At 56.6% G+C, this 16,941-nt stretch overlaps 1 protein-coding gene across 1 annotated transcript; it reads left to right on the top strand.

The window, feature by feature from the left end:
* On the top strand, window positions 1-15,036 carry CCER2 (coiled-coil glutamate rich protein 2). Its single transcript, XM_048833274.2, has 6 exons — window positions 1-311; window positions 6,933-6,979; window positions 9,418-9,511; window positions 10,081-10,149; window positions 11,042-11,901; window positions 12,766-15,036. The coding sequence occupies exons 1-6, from the start codon at window positions 266-268 to the stop codon at window positions 12,847-12,849; spliced, it is 1,200 nt and encodes a 399-aa protein (XP_048689231.2). The 5' UTR covers window positions 1-265; the 3' UTR covers window positions 12,850-15,036.
* Window positions 15,037-16,941: the final 1,905 nt, after the last annotated feature.

Here is a 16,941-nt window from a genome sequence, read left to right as displayed (position 1 = left end):
CTGCCTCCTATTTAAAATCCCGCTGCCTGTCCTCAGATGCAGAGGCAGGGCCGCTCGCGCACACACGCGAAGGCTGCACCTGTGGGGATTCGGGCAAGTTCGCTGGCCTTGGCTGACCAGCTGTTCCGCGGCTGCCTCCCCAGCCCCTTCTAACCCGCGTCTGCAGCCCGCTTCGCTCCTGAGCTCCCAGCCCGCCGCCTTTGTTTTACACCCGTCGTCAACAGCAGAATTTGGGCAGCTCTTTGGGACTCGCCACCCGAGCACCATGCAGGCCGTCGGCCTCTCCGTCTTGCTCCTGTCCTGCTGGCACGGTAAGAGCCGAGCAAAGCAAGGCCCAGACTGGGATAGACACAGCTAGGCGGGTTTTCAGAAGTGCCTAGCTGAGTTAGGTGCCTGGTCTGCTTAGGTGCTTTTGAAAATCCCCTTCGGTGCCGAACTTTGCGTCTTAGATGCACAGATACCTTTGTAAATGTGCCCCCAAGTGCCTCTTCCATGCCCTGATGTGTCTGATCATTGTAAGTTTCCACTGTGTGTTCTGGCTTGGGTCAGTCCTGCTTTCCCATTCTCCTGCCTTCTGGGGAAGATCCCGCCTGGGCTGGGACAGCGTGTGGCCAATTTCTCTTTCAAAGGGGGCTGGCGTGGGAAGGTGGCGATTGTTTGCCCCCTGGGAAAATGCGGCCTCCCTGGGGGGATCTGCCAGAAATCCATGTTCCCTGCCATCTGGGGAACATGCTGCATTGAAAAAAACACACACGCACTCACCAGCAGCCGGCTTTATTCTTTGGCTGGGGGTATTCTGCAGGAGGAGCTCGGCTTGAAGTGGGACAAAGTCCTGTTTTACGCTGGGTGGCACCAAATGAAAGGCCGTCTTGGCAGCAGCCGGTGTGTGCCAAGCCCCGGGTGTGGAGGGGGTTTGAAGGATTTCAGCACCCTAGACAGCATCCTGCCCCAGGCATCTGGCAGAGGAATATCTGAGCTGCATCTTAAATATCCCGGCGCTCAAAACGCTGCGCCCCCGCTCCTGAGTTGTGAAGGGGACGGCTTCCCCGGCCATCTCCTGGGATCCTGCGTGGTGGAGAATTTGCAATTAGTCAAAAGGTTTCAAGGCAAATCCGGATCGGGGCCTGAGGGGACCGGATCAGGGCAAGAAAGGGCTGCTTTCAGACTAGACATGCTGATGTGAATCCAAAGGCCTGTCCAGTCATGGGGGTGCACCAGAGGGAGAGTAAGATTGTGTGTGCAGATCTCCGTGTCCCCTTTGCATGCACAGATCTGTGTACGCACGAGCGTGTGCACGTAGGGCTGGAACTGGGGGTGCTGCAGCTCCCCCTGGCTTGATGTGGTTTCCATCATGTGCCGGGTTTACAGTTTGGTTCCATGGCTCTCAGCACCTGCAACTGTACAAACTGTCCCTGCAGCCCGGGATTGGTGGGTCTGGGGCCGCGTGCGTGAAGATCTGGGGGGGCGATCTGCACCCCCGTGTGCGCCTGTCTCGCTAGATCTGCGTGCAGGGCCGAGGAACTTCCCCCTGCGGTTGCATTCGAAAGAGCGGCGCTCGGTTCACATCAATTTCGGGGGGGGCAGACTTCACTTAGCACCCCCTGAGTCTTTCCCAGCAGTCCCCGACCAGGTCAAAGTCATTAAAAAGCCCAGGGGCCTCCTTCTGTTCTCCTGCCGCCATCACCCCGGCGGCTGCTGATTTACCCCGGAATCAGGCCCAAGCTTTCAGGAGCGAAGCCCCGATTTCGGAGCTAGGTGGGCCAAGGCTTCCTCCAGCTAGATCCCAGCCGCTTGCTTTCTCCGCCCCGTCGTGCTACCTCCCGCATTACATAATTTCATTATATAAGGCTGGTGCGTCCCTCGCTGCAGCCTCCAGGTGCCAGAGCGACGGCTCCCCTTCTGCAGTCCATTGTTTGGCCTGTGTGTGGGGTGGGGGGACAACCCCGGGGCCCCCTGGAGGGGTGGATTATCAATGCACGTGCTAGGGAAGGAGCACACCCTGGGGGACTTGTGCATAAGGAAGCTGTTAGATAGGAGGCGCCAGGTCCGACTTATTTGCATTATTATTCGTCTTTGCTCTGTGGCTGCTTTTCAGCAGGGGGTGAGGGATGCCTGTGGAAACAGCTGCTGTGCTCCAGCCCAGAGGTGGCTGCATCGCAGCGGTGGGTGAGGGATCCCTGTAAAAACAGCTGCTGTGCTCCAGCCCAGAGGTGGCTGCATCTCAGTGCTGGGTGAAATTATCCACGTATAAGGGTTTCAGATACAAATGCTAGCAGGAATTGGACTCGGGTATAGACAGAGGGGCTGGGATGGAACGAGCTGCCCTTTGTGTTTGTCTGGCTTTCGCAGGAAGATCCCAAACGTAGGGTCTCTCGGCCCCACAGCAGGAACGCACTACCCGGCCAGCATTTGGTTATCAAAACAGGGCCTCGGCCAAAACCAGCTGGGGCACTAGCCTGCGAATCAGGGTTCTGGGCCTAGCTCTGCTCCAGGACCTTGAGCCAGTCACTTGCCCCCTCTGTGCCTCAGTTTCCCCTTTTTGTGTCTATTTAGATGGCAAGCTCTTCAGGGCAGGGACTGTCTCTCACTCCATGTCCGTGCCTCACCCGGCATGGCTGGGGGCTCTGCTCTCGGTCAGGGTCTGGGGAATGCCTGGCACAATGGGGGGTCCCTGATCTCGGGCAGGATCCATGCTAGATCCAGCACAAGGAAGGCCCCCCTCTCTGACAAGTGTGTGTGTGGACGGGTCTGTGCAGCACCTGGTGTGACTGGGGGCCAGATCCTGGTTTGAGCCTCTAGCTGCTGCTGCAATACCCCTAATATTAAAGCAAAGATCCCCCCGGGTCTGTGCAGCACCTGGGTGCCAAGGAGCAGCAGACGCTAGGGAGGAAGACGCCTGCAAGGGAGAATCTTTGTCCCAGCCCCTGTGTGAACAGGGGCCAGCCTGCGCCCCACTCAGGGCTGGGGTAAAAGGATCCAGGGGCTGCACGCCAACGCTGGCTACAGGAGATGGAGAGCTGAAGGGCCCCACAATTGCAGGGCGCCCTATATAAGGAGGGTGGGGGGTGGCCCCCCAAGTTCTCAGCCTGAGGGTCTGGGGGCAGCTAGAGTAGGAGAGCAGGGGCTGGAGGACACCCAGCACATCAACAGCTCCTTTCCACCAGGGAGATCCCCCACGTGGGGGCGGGGGTTGTCAGTATCATTCGGCCCCCATGGAGATGAAATGACTTAGTCCAGGTCGAACTGCAAGTCAATGTCAGAGCTGAAAATAGAACCCAGGAGTCTTGACTGCCAGCCCCAACCCCACTGCTCTAACCACTAGACCCCCCCTTCCCCTCCCCTCCCAGAGCTGGGGATAGAACCCAGGAGTCCTGGCTCCCAGACCCCCCTGCTCTAGCCACTAGGCCCCACTCCCCTCCCAGAGCTGGGATAGAACCCAGGAGTCCTGGCCCCCCTCCCCGCCCCTCCCTGCTCTAACCGCGAGACCCCACTTCCCTCCCGGGGGAGCCGGGGATCAAATCCTATGCTACCTGGGGGCCAGGTTCCAAGCTGATTTGCCCCAGTGTAACTGTGACCGGCGCAGGGATTCTGCCCTCCCGCTGTCCCAGGGAATGCAGCCGCCTGCTGCCCTGAAACGTCCATGCCGGGGTCCGGCCCCCCACCCCTGCTTGGCCCTTTCCCGCACCCACTGGTGCTGGGTCCCTGCTGGTGTCAGCGTCCACCTGCCGGGTGTCGTGAGCGGGCAGCCTGCCCTCCCGGAACAGCTGAGGATATGCCCTGGGCTAAATGCAGCTAATAATAGGTGGGCACCTGCTGCTGGGGCATGCAGCCCCCCCCCAGCCCTTTACCACCTGCTCTGCCCCCGCCACAGAAGGGCACATTGGATCCACTCTGCAGAGCCATCAAGCGCCGGGGGGTTCCTGGGGGTGGGGCGGGGGAATCTTTCCACCGGGTTTTGGATCAGGCCCTGAGGTGCCTGGATTTGCAATCTGCATGGCGCGAGCTCTGGTGCGTTGGCAGGTGCAGAGCGTTTGAGGAAGGCCACACCGCTGGCCTGGCACGCCGGGGCCTGTGCAAAGCCGGGCAGCTTCATCCTCGGGGGCCGTGAGACTCCACCAGCGTCAGCCTCCTTTGGCCACAAGGGGGCGCTATTGCTATTCCACAGCTCTGACTCCACAGCGACGTTACCGGTGTGTGATGCAGCCCCCTCTAGTGGCTGGTTCACATATGAGGATAACAGCCTACTGCTGCTAGCAACTGATGGGGCTAATCGTTTCGCTCAAGCGATAGAGACCTATGCTTTTAACAAGGAAGAGGGTTTGATTCCCACGGATGTGCCATCAGTGGGTGGTCTGTACTCTTTCTTTTCTTTTCTTTTCTTTTCTTTTTCTTTCCCCCCCAACCATAGAATCATAGAATATCAGGGTTGGAAGGGACCTCAGGAGGTCATCTAGTCCAACCCCCTGCTCAAAGCAGGACCAATCCCCAATTAAATCATCCCAGCCAGGGCTTTGTCAAGCCTGACCTTAAAAACTTCTAAGGAAGGAGATTCCACCACCTCCCTAGGTAACGCATTCCAGTGTTTCACCACCCTCCTCGTGAAAAAGTTTTTCCTAATATCCAACCTAAATCTCCCCCACTGCAACTTGAGACCATTACTCCTTGTTCTGTCATCTGCTACCACTGAGAACAGTCTAGAGCCATCCTCTTTGGAACCCCCTTTCAGGTTGTTGAAAGCAGCTATCAAATCCCCCCTCATTCTTCTCTTCCGCAGACTAAACATCCTCAGTTCCCTCAGCCTCTCCTCATAAGTCATGTGTTCCAGTCCCCTAATCATTTTTGTTGCCCTCCGCTGGACTCTCTCCAATTTTTCCACATCCTTCTTGCAGTGTGGGGCCCAAAACTGGACACAGTACTCCAGATGAGGCCTCACCAATGTCGAATAGAGGGGAATGATCACGTCCCTCGATCTGCTGGCAATGCCCCTACTTATACATCCCAAAATGCCATTGGCCTTCTTGGCTACAAGGGCACTCTGCTGACTCATATCCAGCTTCTCGTCCACTGTCACCCCTAGGTCCTTTTCTGCAGAACTGCTGCCTAGCCATTCGGTCCCTAGTCTGTAGCTGTGCATTGGGTTCTTCCGTCCTAAGTGCAGGACTCTGCACTTGTCCTTGTTGAACCTCATCAGATTTCTTTTGGCCCAATCCTCCAATTTGTCTAGGTCCCTCTGTATCCTATCCCTGCCCTCCAGCGTATCTACCACTCCTCCTAGTTTAGTGTCGTCTGCAAACTTGCTGAGGGTTCAATCCACACCATCCTCCAGATCATTTATGAAGATATTGAACAAAACCGGCCCCAGGACCGACCCTTGGGGCACTCCACTTAATACTGGCTGCCAACTAGACATGGAGCCATTGATCACTACCCATTGAGCCTGACAATCGAGCCAATTTTCTACCCACCTTACAGTGCATTTGTCCAGCCCATACTTCTTTAACTTGCTGACAAGAATACTGTCAACCCTTCTATTTTCCCCTCATTGTTCCAAAAGCAACACACCTGTCTGCCTGCAAACCCGCCGGCCTTCAATTACTCAGGTTGCTTCGCTCTTCACAAAGAAACAAAAGCCTGGTCATTTATTTTGCCCGAGATCTTGCTGTTCTGCCAGCAGCCCCTGCGGGGACCTCATTACGATGATGGCGGCGATCACGCAGCCAGAGAAAGAAGCTTTTCTCTCCCCGGCGGTGGCAGAGCCTGGTGCATTAAAACTGCATGAAGTGCAGCTGTTTCAGGGAGCCAAAAAAAAAGGAAGGGAAAGTAATTGGTGCCTGGAGGGTGGTTAGCATCTGGAAGGCAGAACCACTGCGTAGGTAACAGCGTGTGCTAAGCGAGGGGTAAGTAGATGGGCAGGGAATGTTTTTTTTTCCACCTTGATTGTCAGCTGACTTAGTCTGAGCCTGGATTCCTCATGCCATTAGGCACTCATGAGTTGTGGGTCTGTAATGAATGACCCTGCGGGGGAGGCTGATCTAGTGGTAGGGTGTGTGACCTCGGGGGGAGGCCTCCTCTGGGTGTGTCCACACTGCAACCAAAGGTGTGTTACTAACTCGGGCTTCAGTTCAACCCCAGATTCCCCTACAGGCGTTGATCAGAGCTAAACGCTGCATCCATGTCTCGGTTTCCCCTTCCGCTTGTTATCAATATAGCCTGTGAACTCTTTATTCTCTCTGTGTGTCTGCACAATGGATAATACAACAAGGCCCTGGCCTCAGTCAGGGCCTCTAGGTGCTACCCTAATACACGTAACGAGTGGTGTGAGTGTACGCTTTATTTATATACCTCGCGGGTCATGCCCAGATCTCAACACTTCAGGGGGTTAGAACTTGCATCCCAATTTTTACAGGTGGGGAAACTGAGGCACAGAGCAGGGCAGCGGCTTGCCCCAAAGTTACCTAGTCAAGTCTGGCAGAGCTGGAAATAGAACCCAGGCGTCCCTGATCCCCTGTCCCCACGGTTCTAACTCCGAGACCTCCCTCCCCCTCCCAGAGTGGGGATTAGAACTCAGGAGTCCTGACTCCCAGCTCTCCACCCCCTACTCTAATCTACTAGGCTACAACCCTCTCCCAGAGAGTGCCTGTCTGATCCTGGACAAAGTTTTTAAAAAAAATTTGCGTGCCTCAGTTTCCCTTTCTTTGAGTTGTCTGTTTAGCTCATAAGATTTTGGGGGCAGGGACTGTCTCTTACTATGTGTCTATGCAGCACCTCGCACAAGGCAGCCCCAGGCTCAACTGGAGCCTCTAATGAGTTACTGCAGTACCCCTAATCACGGAAACACCCGGGAAGCGGTAGAGGGACTGCGTTCTAGCGATTGTGTTGCCGACTAATGAAAGCCCGTAATAATAGATTGCCTCACCTCTTTTATTTTGCAGCCGATTCACTGCCATTGTCCACCCAGCTCTCGGAGGAAGATGAAAAGGTAAGAAAAAAAAAAAACACAGGAAGGAAGAAAAAGAAAACGGACCAAACCCAACATTTCCACTGAAATGAACAAGACGCCTGACGGGGTTAAACTGGGGTCCCTGCTTCAGGAACAGTGCAGTAGAGAGGCCAGGACACAGGACACCTGGGGTCTTTCCCCAGACCCGTGGGGCCTCTCTCTTTGTGCATTTGTCTGTCTTGTCTGTTTATGGTGCTGCCAACCTCAAACATTCAAAACTCACGAGATTGGTCTTAAAAACCATGAGATTTTTTTAACTAAACTTTCAGCTCCTTTGATTTACCCTGCGCTGTTTGACCGGTGTAAGGTTCACATGCTCAAGGCTTTTCCCTAACACCAGGCGGGTTTTCTATTTCCTGAAAATTGGCCGAGGACAAAAACACGTGGGCATGTTTAGTGTTGACACAAGAAGGCTGAGAGGGGTCCTGAGAAGTCTTCCAGTAGGTTAAGGGCTGTTATAAAGGAGACAAGGATCCATTTTTCTCCACGGGCCGCTGGAGGTAGGACAAGAAGCAATGGGCTCAATCTTCAGCGGTGAGCTATCAGGACAAACTTTCTAACTCCCAGGGGAGTGAAGCTCTGGAGCAGGCTCCCAAGAGCGGATGTGGGATCCCCGTCATTGGAGGTTTTTAAGAACAAACCCTTGTCAGGGATGGGCTAAGTTTGTGCAGGGGGCTGGATACAGTGACCTCTCACGGTCCCTTCCAACCCGATGTTTCTATGATTCCATGAGCTTCTGAGGAATTCACGTGATTCCAGGATCTGGGGCTGGCGAGAAATCAGCAAATATCTCAAGAGTCCCCCGAAATTCTGGAGAGTTGGCAATGTGCCTGGATGCTGTTAGGGGGAGGGGATGATTGTGCAGCGCCTGGCGCGATGGGGACCTGATTTGGGCTGGGGTCCGTAGCTGCTACCGTAACACAAATCATTCATAGCAATTCTCTCCCATCGTCTTCCTCTTTCTTCTCCCCGCGCCACTGAGTGTTCTCAGGTGCGTATGGGCGTCTATAAGCGCATGAGAGGCAGCGTAAGCGAGTGGATGGCACATCGGAACAGGACTCAGCAGATTCGGGTTCTCTTCCTGGTTCAACTTGCTGGGGAAGTCGTGGTCCAGCTGCGTGCCTCAGTTTCCCCGCTGTAAAATGGCAGAAACGATGCTGGCCTCCTTTGGAAAGGGCTTTGGGATCTGCCCATGACAAGCGCTAGGGCAGTGGTTCTCAACCAGGGGTCTGGGGGGTCGCGAGCTGGTTTCAGGGGGGCCGGCATTAGACTCTCTAGGGACCGGAGCAGAAAGCCAAAGCCTCACCGGAAGGGACTGCAGCCCAGGACCCCGAGCCCCACCACCGAAGGCTGAAGCTGCAGTCTAAGCAACTTAGTTTTGCGGTGCCCCCTGTGATGTGGGGCCCGAGCAACTGCCCCGCTTCCCACCCCCTAACGCCGCCCTGGCTTTTATAGGCAGGAAACCAGTTCTTGTGGCACAGCTGGGCTGTGGAGTTTTTATCGCATGTTGGGGGGGGGCCTCAGAAAGACAAGGGATGAGACCCCCCGTGCTCGGGATTATTATTTGTTAAGAACGCTGATTATGTCAGCTCTTTGTTCGCGATGCCGCATAAGTCGCCACAGAGCCCCGGCCAACGTTGTCAGGACTCGGGCGGCTGCGAAAATGTAGAACGAAACGGTTTCCCGTCGGAAAGCAGGGTTTCCTCTCAAGTGAAATTCTCCCTGGGAAAAGATCCATTTTGGCGGCGTCTTTCCTGCCGGGAAATGCATCACTGTAGGTCGACACAGTGCCCCATGGCAGTTGTATGCTTTCACCCCCCTCCCACACCCCATTCTCCTCATGAACCTTACTCCCCAGCCAGACTACATCGCCCATGCTGCACCATGGTCACTTCCTAAAGAAGTTTTGGGTTTTGGCCTTGTCGGGAGAAAAAAACAAACAAACCAGCATTTCCCACTGTCCTGGATTCCTGGGATCTGGGCTTTCCTTTCTTTCCAGCTGCTGTTCTCCTCTGCTTCCCTGCAGAGCGGTGCTGGAAATTGCTATGTCAAAGTCTCAACCATCGGATCTATCTTCCGGCTCCTCCGCTCACCCGCGTTGACTCAGGCTGGTCCTTGGTTTAGCTGTCTGATTCCAGCTCAGACAGAGCAGCGGACGCTTCTGCTAGCCCCTCGTTCCTGGTGGCGCTCAGTGGGCGGCCGTACGAACACCACAGGGAACCTGAGGCATTCCGGTGGCTCGTAAAAATATAACCTCCATTCATTGCAGCCGTGTGATGGCCCTCCCGTTTTCCGATCACGCTGGCCCTGACCTGTCGGAAGTTGACAGCCATGGGAGAGGTGGTGAAACCCTGAGGGGATCTTTGGTGTGTTGTCATTGTAAACCCAAATTCACTCTTACCATCCCCCCCGGCCAGGTCATCAAATGCATCACGGAAGTTCTGGCTGACACCCTGGCCAAACCTAGCCCGGTTTCGGTCGCCAGCGACTGCCTGAAGATCCTGAAAGAAGGTGAGTGCCCCGGGATGTGGCCATCAGCTCCTGGGGAAAGCAGAGCCGGATACAGATCTGAACACCCCCCACAGCTCAGCAAGGACTCAGTCCCATCTCTGATGGAAGAGACTTAGAAGGCAGCTCCTGATTGCTCTCAGATTCCTCTGGGCTGCCCTGGGAGCAACCAGGGGCCTTGGTGGGGGGGGGGGTGGGAAAAAGCCCCCTGAGACTCTCCCCTTAGCAAGTGAAGTGGAAGTGAAGTGGAAGTGAAACACTGGGAATCTGACTGTAATCGGGAACCAGCTTTTCATGCTATGTGTGTACATCACCTAGCACTGCTCAGAGAACTCGGGGCGCTACCTTAATTCACTTAGTTAATCTCCCCCTCCCCCAGAATTACCTTGCACTCGGGACAGGTTTTCCCACCTGTCTCTGCACGAGACGGTCCTTGCGGGTGAAAGGCAGCTCAGTGATACCACTGCACGTGGCTGCGGCTCGTTCCTAGCCCACGACCAGGGCAGGTCGTTTGCCCGAGGGCACCAATTGGGCACAAGCTCATAAGGGGGTTCACCTGTTGTCTCTTCCAGACGAGCGGGTCCTGGCCATGCTGCACCATCACTACCTGCTGAAGGAGCTGAAGGAGCTGGTCCACGAAGGTACCTGCCTTGGCCCCCATCCCACCCTCCCTGCACGAATTACAGTGACCGCACGAGGAGTCAGGACGCCTGGGTCCTATTCCTGGCTCTGTTGCCAACCTGAATCTGGAAAATAGGTGGCAGCCCCTGGAGCGGAAAAGCTCCAAATCCCATTCTCTGCCCCCTCTGACTCATCCAGCCCCCCACGCTGGGGCCAGATCAGAGCCAGCGCCCTGGAGATGGGAAAAACACCGTGCCCCTGCCCCCGCTGAGCCACTCAGTCCTCCTACCCTCTGGCCAGATCAGAGCTGGTGCCCCCTAAAGGGGAAAGGCACCATGTCCCATTCCCTGCCCCCCCACCCGCCGAGCCACCCACGCTCCTGCCCTGGGGCCAGATCAGAGCTGGTGCACCCTAGAGGGGAAAGTCCCCATGTCCCATTCTCCGCCCCCCAGGCCAGCAAGTTTCCCCACCCTAGGGCTGGATCAGAACCGGCACCCGCGAGAGGGGAAAGGCCCTTGGCTCCCACTCCCCACCTCCTTGAGGCAGCCAGTCCCCTGTCCTGAGGCCGGATTGGAGGTGGCACCCCCTGGAGGGGACCCCAGTTTCATCCAACCCTAGTGCGTGTGGAGGGGACCTGGCTGGGGGGGATCAGGGAAAGGGATACAGGGCATTAGGGCAATATCCCACTCGCCACCAAAGCTGACACTCCGAGCGGAGAAGCCAAGGGAGAGGTGTCTGGAGACGGGGTAGGGCTGGGGCACCCGGACGATGGGGGACCAGGGTGCATGGGCAGTTTGTGGACACGGGCCTTGCTGTGTGAATGGGGTCCCCTGGCCTGTGTCCACCCATCCCCAATGGGGTCAGGACTGCCACGAGGTGGGAACAGCTCACTGTTCTCCTCTCTGCCCCTAGAGAATGCCCACCACCACCCGAGCCGCGGCGCCTGGCACGAGCCAGAGGAGGGCCCCGTGGGGGACGAGCTGAGGAAGCAGGACAAGTCCCTCCAGCATAGCTCGGCCGCCTCCGAGACGATGGAGGAGAAGGAGGGCGAGGCCCGGAAGGAGGAGTATGAGAAGACGGAGAAGATTGAGGAGAAGGTGAAGGAGGAGAAGGTCTCGCAAGGGAAGGACAGCACCCAGGTGGAGGAGGAGGCCAAAGAGATCCTTGAGGGCGAGGAAGAGGAGGAGGAGAGGAAGAGGAGGCACGAGGAGGTGAGGCGGGCATCGCCCAAGCTGCGGGAGACCCGGGGCCCCAGGGCCAGCAAGAAAACGGGGCCGCCAGCCAAGAGGCACTTCAGCCAAGAGGACAGTTCAGAGGAGGAGCTGCCATACCACCATGGAGGCCGGCACCGCGGGGAGCTAGAGGACTGGGAGCAGGAGGAAGAGGAGGAGGAGGAGGAAGAGGAAGAGGAGGAGGAAGAGGAAAAGCGATCGGGCCCGGCCCAGCAGAAAGGCGGCCCAGCTAAGCGGATGGCCGAGAAGGCCAGTGACGAGGAGACGGCCCAGTTTGAGGCAGAGGAGAAGGGCGTTAAAATCTCCAACTCGAAGAGCCACCTCCGCGGGGATGGGCAGCTGTGGAAGGAGGGGGAGGAGAGGCACAGCCACCACCACGGGCCACCCGGCCACGCGCTGAAGAAGAGGCACCATGAGGACGAGGCGGGACACCTGAAGGGCAAGCACTGGGGCCACCAGGAGGAGGCGGAAGAGGAGGAAGAAGAGGAAGAGGAGGAGGAGGAGGAAGAGGAAGAAGAGAGGGAGGCCAAGAAGGACAAGGTCAGCACTTAGCCCTTTTCCATGGGCTACATGGCTAGTGATCCTGGGGGTAGCCTCCAGCCTGGGAGCCTGCCAGCTCTCAGGACTGAGCAGCTGAAAGCCAGGAGGTGGACAGCTAAACGGCCTTTGTGCCCATGAAAAAAATCTTCCCTGCATACCTCCAGCTCCCACGGCCTTCGGGAGCCCCGGGGGTCTGGCCCTCCGTGGGCGGAAAGGAGCCGGCTGGGAATTTTTCAGTGGAACGGCCCAGTTGCCACCCAAGTTTTGTCAGCGTCCCAGGAGGGAATTTGTGGTCAGAACCAGGGGACGCCGTGCCCCAGCGTCAGTAGCCCGGTGGCTAAGGCCACCAGCTGGCATGGGCCAGATCCAGGTTCGAGTCCCTGCTCCAAATCAAGCTGAGCAGGGGCCAGATGCTGGATTCCCAGCTCAGTGCTCTGACCCGGGGCTATGGGCTCTTCTGCGGTGGGGCTCTCCCATTTTTCGCTACGCGCCTCCCAAGGTCTCTGTTTCCTCCTCGTGACGAACCCTGCAAAGTTTCCCACCTGGCTCCGCAGCTGCAGGGCCAGCTGGGTGGAGGGGATACGGGGCAGCCTGCAGCATTGCAAGCGCATTGGGGTCAGTTGGGCCTCCTCGCTCCATCCTCCCCCCACCCATGGCCATGTGGACGATTGGCCCAAACGCCCCTGCGCTCCCAGCACTGAGCATTGTGGGATAGGTGCTGTGGGGATCCCAGAATGCACCTGGGCAGCCAGAGGTGCAAAGCCCGGTTTTGGGGGGCGATAAACGAAAGGCCTGGGGGGTGGTAGGGATGAGCCCTGGGGGGTCCCCCATCCTCACGGCCCCTCTTGCTTTCTCTCCATCCAGGAACGGGAGCTGGAGAATCTGGAACAGATAGAGCATGCACTGAAGAAGGTGGCGGAGAAGCTGCGGGAGCTGAAGAGAGGATGACCTCCCCAGCCCCCTTAGGGGAGCAGGGAGCCGTGGGAGGGGGACAAAGGGGCGGCCGCCCCTTTAAGAGTCACCCCCCGCCCCGGCACCCCCACACATGTGCTTTCTCTGTATATATCCCTCCTCTCCTCTTCCACTCGGCTGTGGACTGTTATCAAAGCCTCAGAGCTTGTGATTTTCTATCTGCTCCCCACGCCCCCCCACCACTCCGTCAGGGACCCAGCCCGACCTGAGGCCAAGGAAAATAACCAACCCTCCAACCTACCCTCCCCACCCACTCCATGCAGTAAACATCCCTCCCCAGCAATGGAGGGCGAGAGATGTTGGGGGGGGGCACCCTAGATCTCAGCAACTGTGCGCTCTGGGGGTACCGAGTGGGTAGGAATGTCCCCCTGAGAACTGCCCGCAGCTGGCGTGGTATAAAGGGTGAATAGCCACGCTGCGCTGTGGCTAACCTCTGCCCCCCAGGACCCAGAGGGGGTGGCTATGGGGTGTGGCCAGAGCGCACTGTGCTGTGGCTATTCTCTGCCGTTCCCCCCCCCCCCAACCCCCAGGGCCCAAGAGGGAGAAGTTTATTTCACTTGTGGCCTCTTCTTTAATGCAGACCCCCTGTGGGGCACCAAAGAAGGGACAGAAAGAGGGGACCCTCCGGTGCCAGGGGGGGAACCTGCCTGGCTCCCCACCCACTGGGCAAGCCGGACTCTGGCAGTTAACACGCAGCCTCGTGGGACCCGGCGGCTCTGCCTGGTCCTCGAAACCTCGGTTTCCCTGACCCCTCCGCCCCCGACACCCAACCATCGCTTTGGGCTCAGGGGTCAGCTCTGCCCGCCTCCCAAGGGGTCATTTTCACCAGCAGCCAGACGCGCTCAGCCTGTCGGGCCCACGGGAGGCCTGGAGGTGGAGGGGAGATGGGGGGAGGCAGCCGCAGTAGCACCAGGAAAGCCGAGGGGCAGGGGGCCTGCATAGCGGGGGGCGGGCGGGGTCAGCTGGAGAAGGTACAGCTGACGTGTACCCAGCTGGCCTGGCTGATGAGGTCAAGGCCCAGGGCTCTGTGCGTCTGTCCCACCTGGGCTTTCCCGCTCCCGTCGCCCCGGTGGGGAGGTGCGGGTGCCGGATCCCGCCTCAGCGAAGGGGGCTGCTGAGTTTCCACGGCAGACCAGGGGAGCGAGGTGTGATTAAGGGGGGAGGGGTAGCTCAGTGGTTTGAGCACTGGCCTGCTAAACCCAGGGTTGTGAGTTCAATTCTTGAGGGGGCCATTTAGGGATCTGGGGCAAAAACTGGGGATTGGTCCTGCTTTGAGCAGGGGCTTGGACTAGATGACCTCCTGAGGTCCCTTCCAATCCTCAGATTCTGTGATTCCTGCTGGGCTATAGACAGGGACCCAGCCTCTCCTGGCCCGGGATGTGACGGGGGGAAGGCCTGCAGCCCCAGAGGTCGGTCACACACAGCTCATCACTCATAGAAAGGCGAGGTAATTAGGAGAGGTCTCTTCGCACGCAAGAAGCCTGGTCTGGTCTGACCTGAACGTCCCCGCAGCCGTCCTGCCCTCAGAGTCTGGAGACTTCTAGGGGCATCAGAGAGGAGACAGGACGAGTTTGACCCCAGAAGTGTCTGTAAGGGTCTGCTCTGTCCCACGCAGCAGGAACCCACCTCCTGTCGCCCCATAAGTACAGGCTTGGGAGCTTGGCAGGCTGCAGCCGTAGCCTGATCCTCGCTGCGGGGCGACAAAACACAGACACGTCCTGTATGTTAGGCAGGGGATGCAGAGAGAAGCCTATTGTATTAGCTGCAGGGGTCTTTCTCACTCATTCATACACACACACCCCATCCATAGGTAACACAAAGCAGTGGTTACATTCCCTAGCTACATTCCTAAAGCGAGATCCCTCGGACCTGGCGCCTCTGGCGGCCCCGATCCTCCCAATCCTGGTCTCTCGGGCTTTTCACTTTGGGTTTTTTGCTGATTTCTCCCCCCACCTCCCATTCAAGCTGGAGGACTCTCTTCCCCCGGCACCCTCCCCGTAGGCCATGAGCGCATCTCTTGCAGGTGCTGATGCTGTGTAGCTGCTTGATGGCCTGGTCTATCAGGTGTTGGGGTTTGGGGGGGGGGGGTTGTTTTTGGTTTTTTTAGATCCCTGTCCTTGTGTAGCCAGCTCTGTGGACCAATAAAGCACAGTGAAAACCAGACTCCGACCCGCCAGCTTTCCTTCGTGTCGTGTCTGTTTCGATGCCAGGGTTTTCTGTTTCGATCATGTGATGGGGGTGAGCGGCACGTTGCAGTGGGAGTTTCAAGGCGTGACACTGGCAGAACGAAGGTTAAAACAGCCACTGGAGATGTGGGTTCAGGACCCTGCTCTACCCACAAACTCCCTGTGTGACCGTATGCCAGGCTGCTCTGTGCCTCGGGTTCCCCTGCAGTACAGTGGAGATAAAAACCTTCCCCTGTCTTAGCAGGAGCTTGGCAGGATAAGTACATTGACAATGGTGAGTGACTCAGATACTGTGTGATGGGAATACCTAAGATCTGCTCCGGCCACAGGCTTCTTGTGTGACCTTGGAGAAGTCCTGGCAGCTCTCAGGGCCTTGGTTTCTGCATCTGTAAAATGGGCATAATGATCCTCCCCTTGTCTATAAGCATTGTGCGTTCTTTGGGACAAGGGCTTGTTTCTTACTGTGCCTCTGAAGTACCCAGCACAACAGGGGGCCCTGATCTCAGTCACGTTCTGAGCAGCACCCGGCACAACGGGGGGCCCTGATCTCGGTCACGTTCTGAGCAGCACCCGGCACAATGAGGCCCTGATCTCGGTCGGGGTCTGGGCAGCGCTCGGCACAACGGGGCCCTGATCTTGGTTGGAACCTCTAGACGTTACCATGATATAAATAATAATTAAAAGTACCCCAGGGGGACATTAAGAAAATCAGAGCCCCACGGAGCCGCTTAATTCACGGATGGGAGCAAGTGAGCTAATGGATGCTGTATGCTGGGATCTCTGGCTTCACCACTTCCTCCAGCTGGCTATGGAGTGGCAAGGTAACCAACAGCACACCAGGAAGGAGGTGGAGCCTAAAAATGGTGGCTAATTTACATAATTAATGCATGCAAATGAGAGCAATTAGAGGTGAAATTTGCGTGGAATTTGCATGAGTTCTCCTCACCTCACCCGCACGGCCCTTTCCTCCGTACTCCTCCGCCCTGGCTGTGTTCATAGCAGCCCCTTTCCACTCCTGAGCCCCGTCAGACAAGGACAGACATTCACTACCCCCTCAAAATAATAATCTCGGCTTTTATTCCCATTGGTTAGCCTATCAAAATGTAGCCATCAAGATTTTCAGGGGGAGTGAGGAGCCTGGAAACTTACAAGCACATGTATATTTCAGTGGGGGCGGAGACAAGAAATTTCAAAGGGGTCTGTGGGATTCACCACTGATGCAGCCCATCTAGGGTGACCAGATGTCCCGTTTTTATAGGGACAGTTCCGTTTTTGGGGACTTTTTCATATATAGGCGCCTATTACCCCCCACCCTCTGTCCCGTTGTCTCACAGTTGCTATCGGGTCCCCCTACCTGCCCGTCCCAAAGAGATCGGCGTGAATAACCGATTTCTCAGTTTGCCGACAATTCCAAAACAATGGTTAAAAAGAAAAAATCATTTTGAGTAAAAACAAAACCCAAAAACCAATTTTTTTCAAAACTTTGGGCAAATTCAAAAGCTGAAAAATGTCATTTCGGGCTGAAGGAAACGTTTTGATTTTGAACGGGTTTGAATGCTTTGGATTTCCTTCCCTTTTATTTTCAAAACAAGACTGGAAGGAAAAAAATTTGTTCTGACTGAAACCTAAGCGGTTTTGTGCCGAAATGACGCATTTCAAAATTTTCCAGCTTCCTTACATTTCTTTTTCAGGTCTTTTCCCAACCAAAACCATTTGGCAAAGTTGACACAGCGTCGCAAAATGTTTTGGGGTTACCGAAGCTGCCAGAAATAAGGTTTTGGTTGGAATTTTTTTGCCCACCACTCGTTTCAAGACAAGGTCAGGTTCTCCCCTGGGCACAGAATGGCTGTGTCATGGGAATCGCACCCAGGGACCTTTATGT

This window comes from Caretta caretta, chromosome 23 (genome assembly GCF_965140235.1).
Source record: "Caretta caretta isolate rCarCar2 chromosome 23, rCarCar1.hap1, whole genome shotgun sequence".
Classification (NCBI taxonomy): domain Eukaryota; kingdom Metazoa; phylum Chordata; order Testudines; family Cheloniidae; genus Caretta; species Caretta caretta.
This window is presented reverse-complemented; position numbering and strand designations above follow the sequence as displayed.

What these genes read in the sequence shown, in the direction of transcription:
- CCER2 (XM_048833274.2), top strand. Translation starts at nt 266, where the DNA reads ATGCAGGCCGTCGGCCTCTCCGTCTTGCTCCTGTCCTGCTGGCACG. An exon ending in GAAGGAGCTGGTCCACGAAG is followed by an intron (nt 10,150 to 11,041) that starts GTACCTGCCTTG and finishes CTCTGCCCCTAG; the next exon opens with AGAATGCCCACCACCACCCG. An exon ending in GGGAGGCCAAGAAGGACAAG is followed by an intron (nt 11,902 to 12,765) that starts GTCAGCACTTAG and finishes CTCTCCATCCAG; the next exon opens with GAACGGGAGCTGGAGAATCT.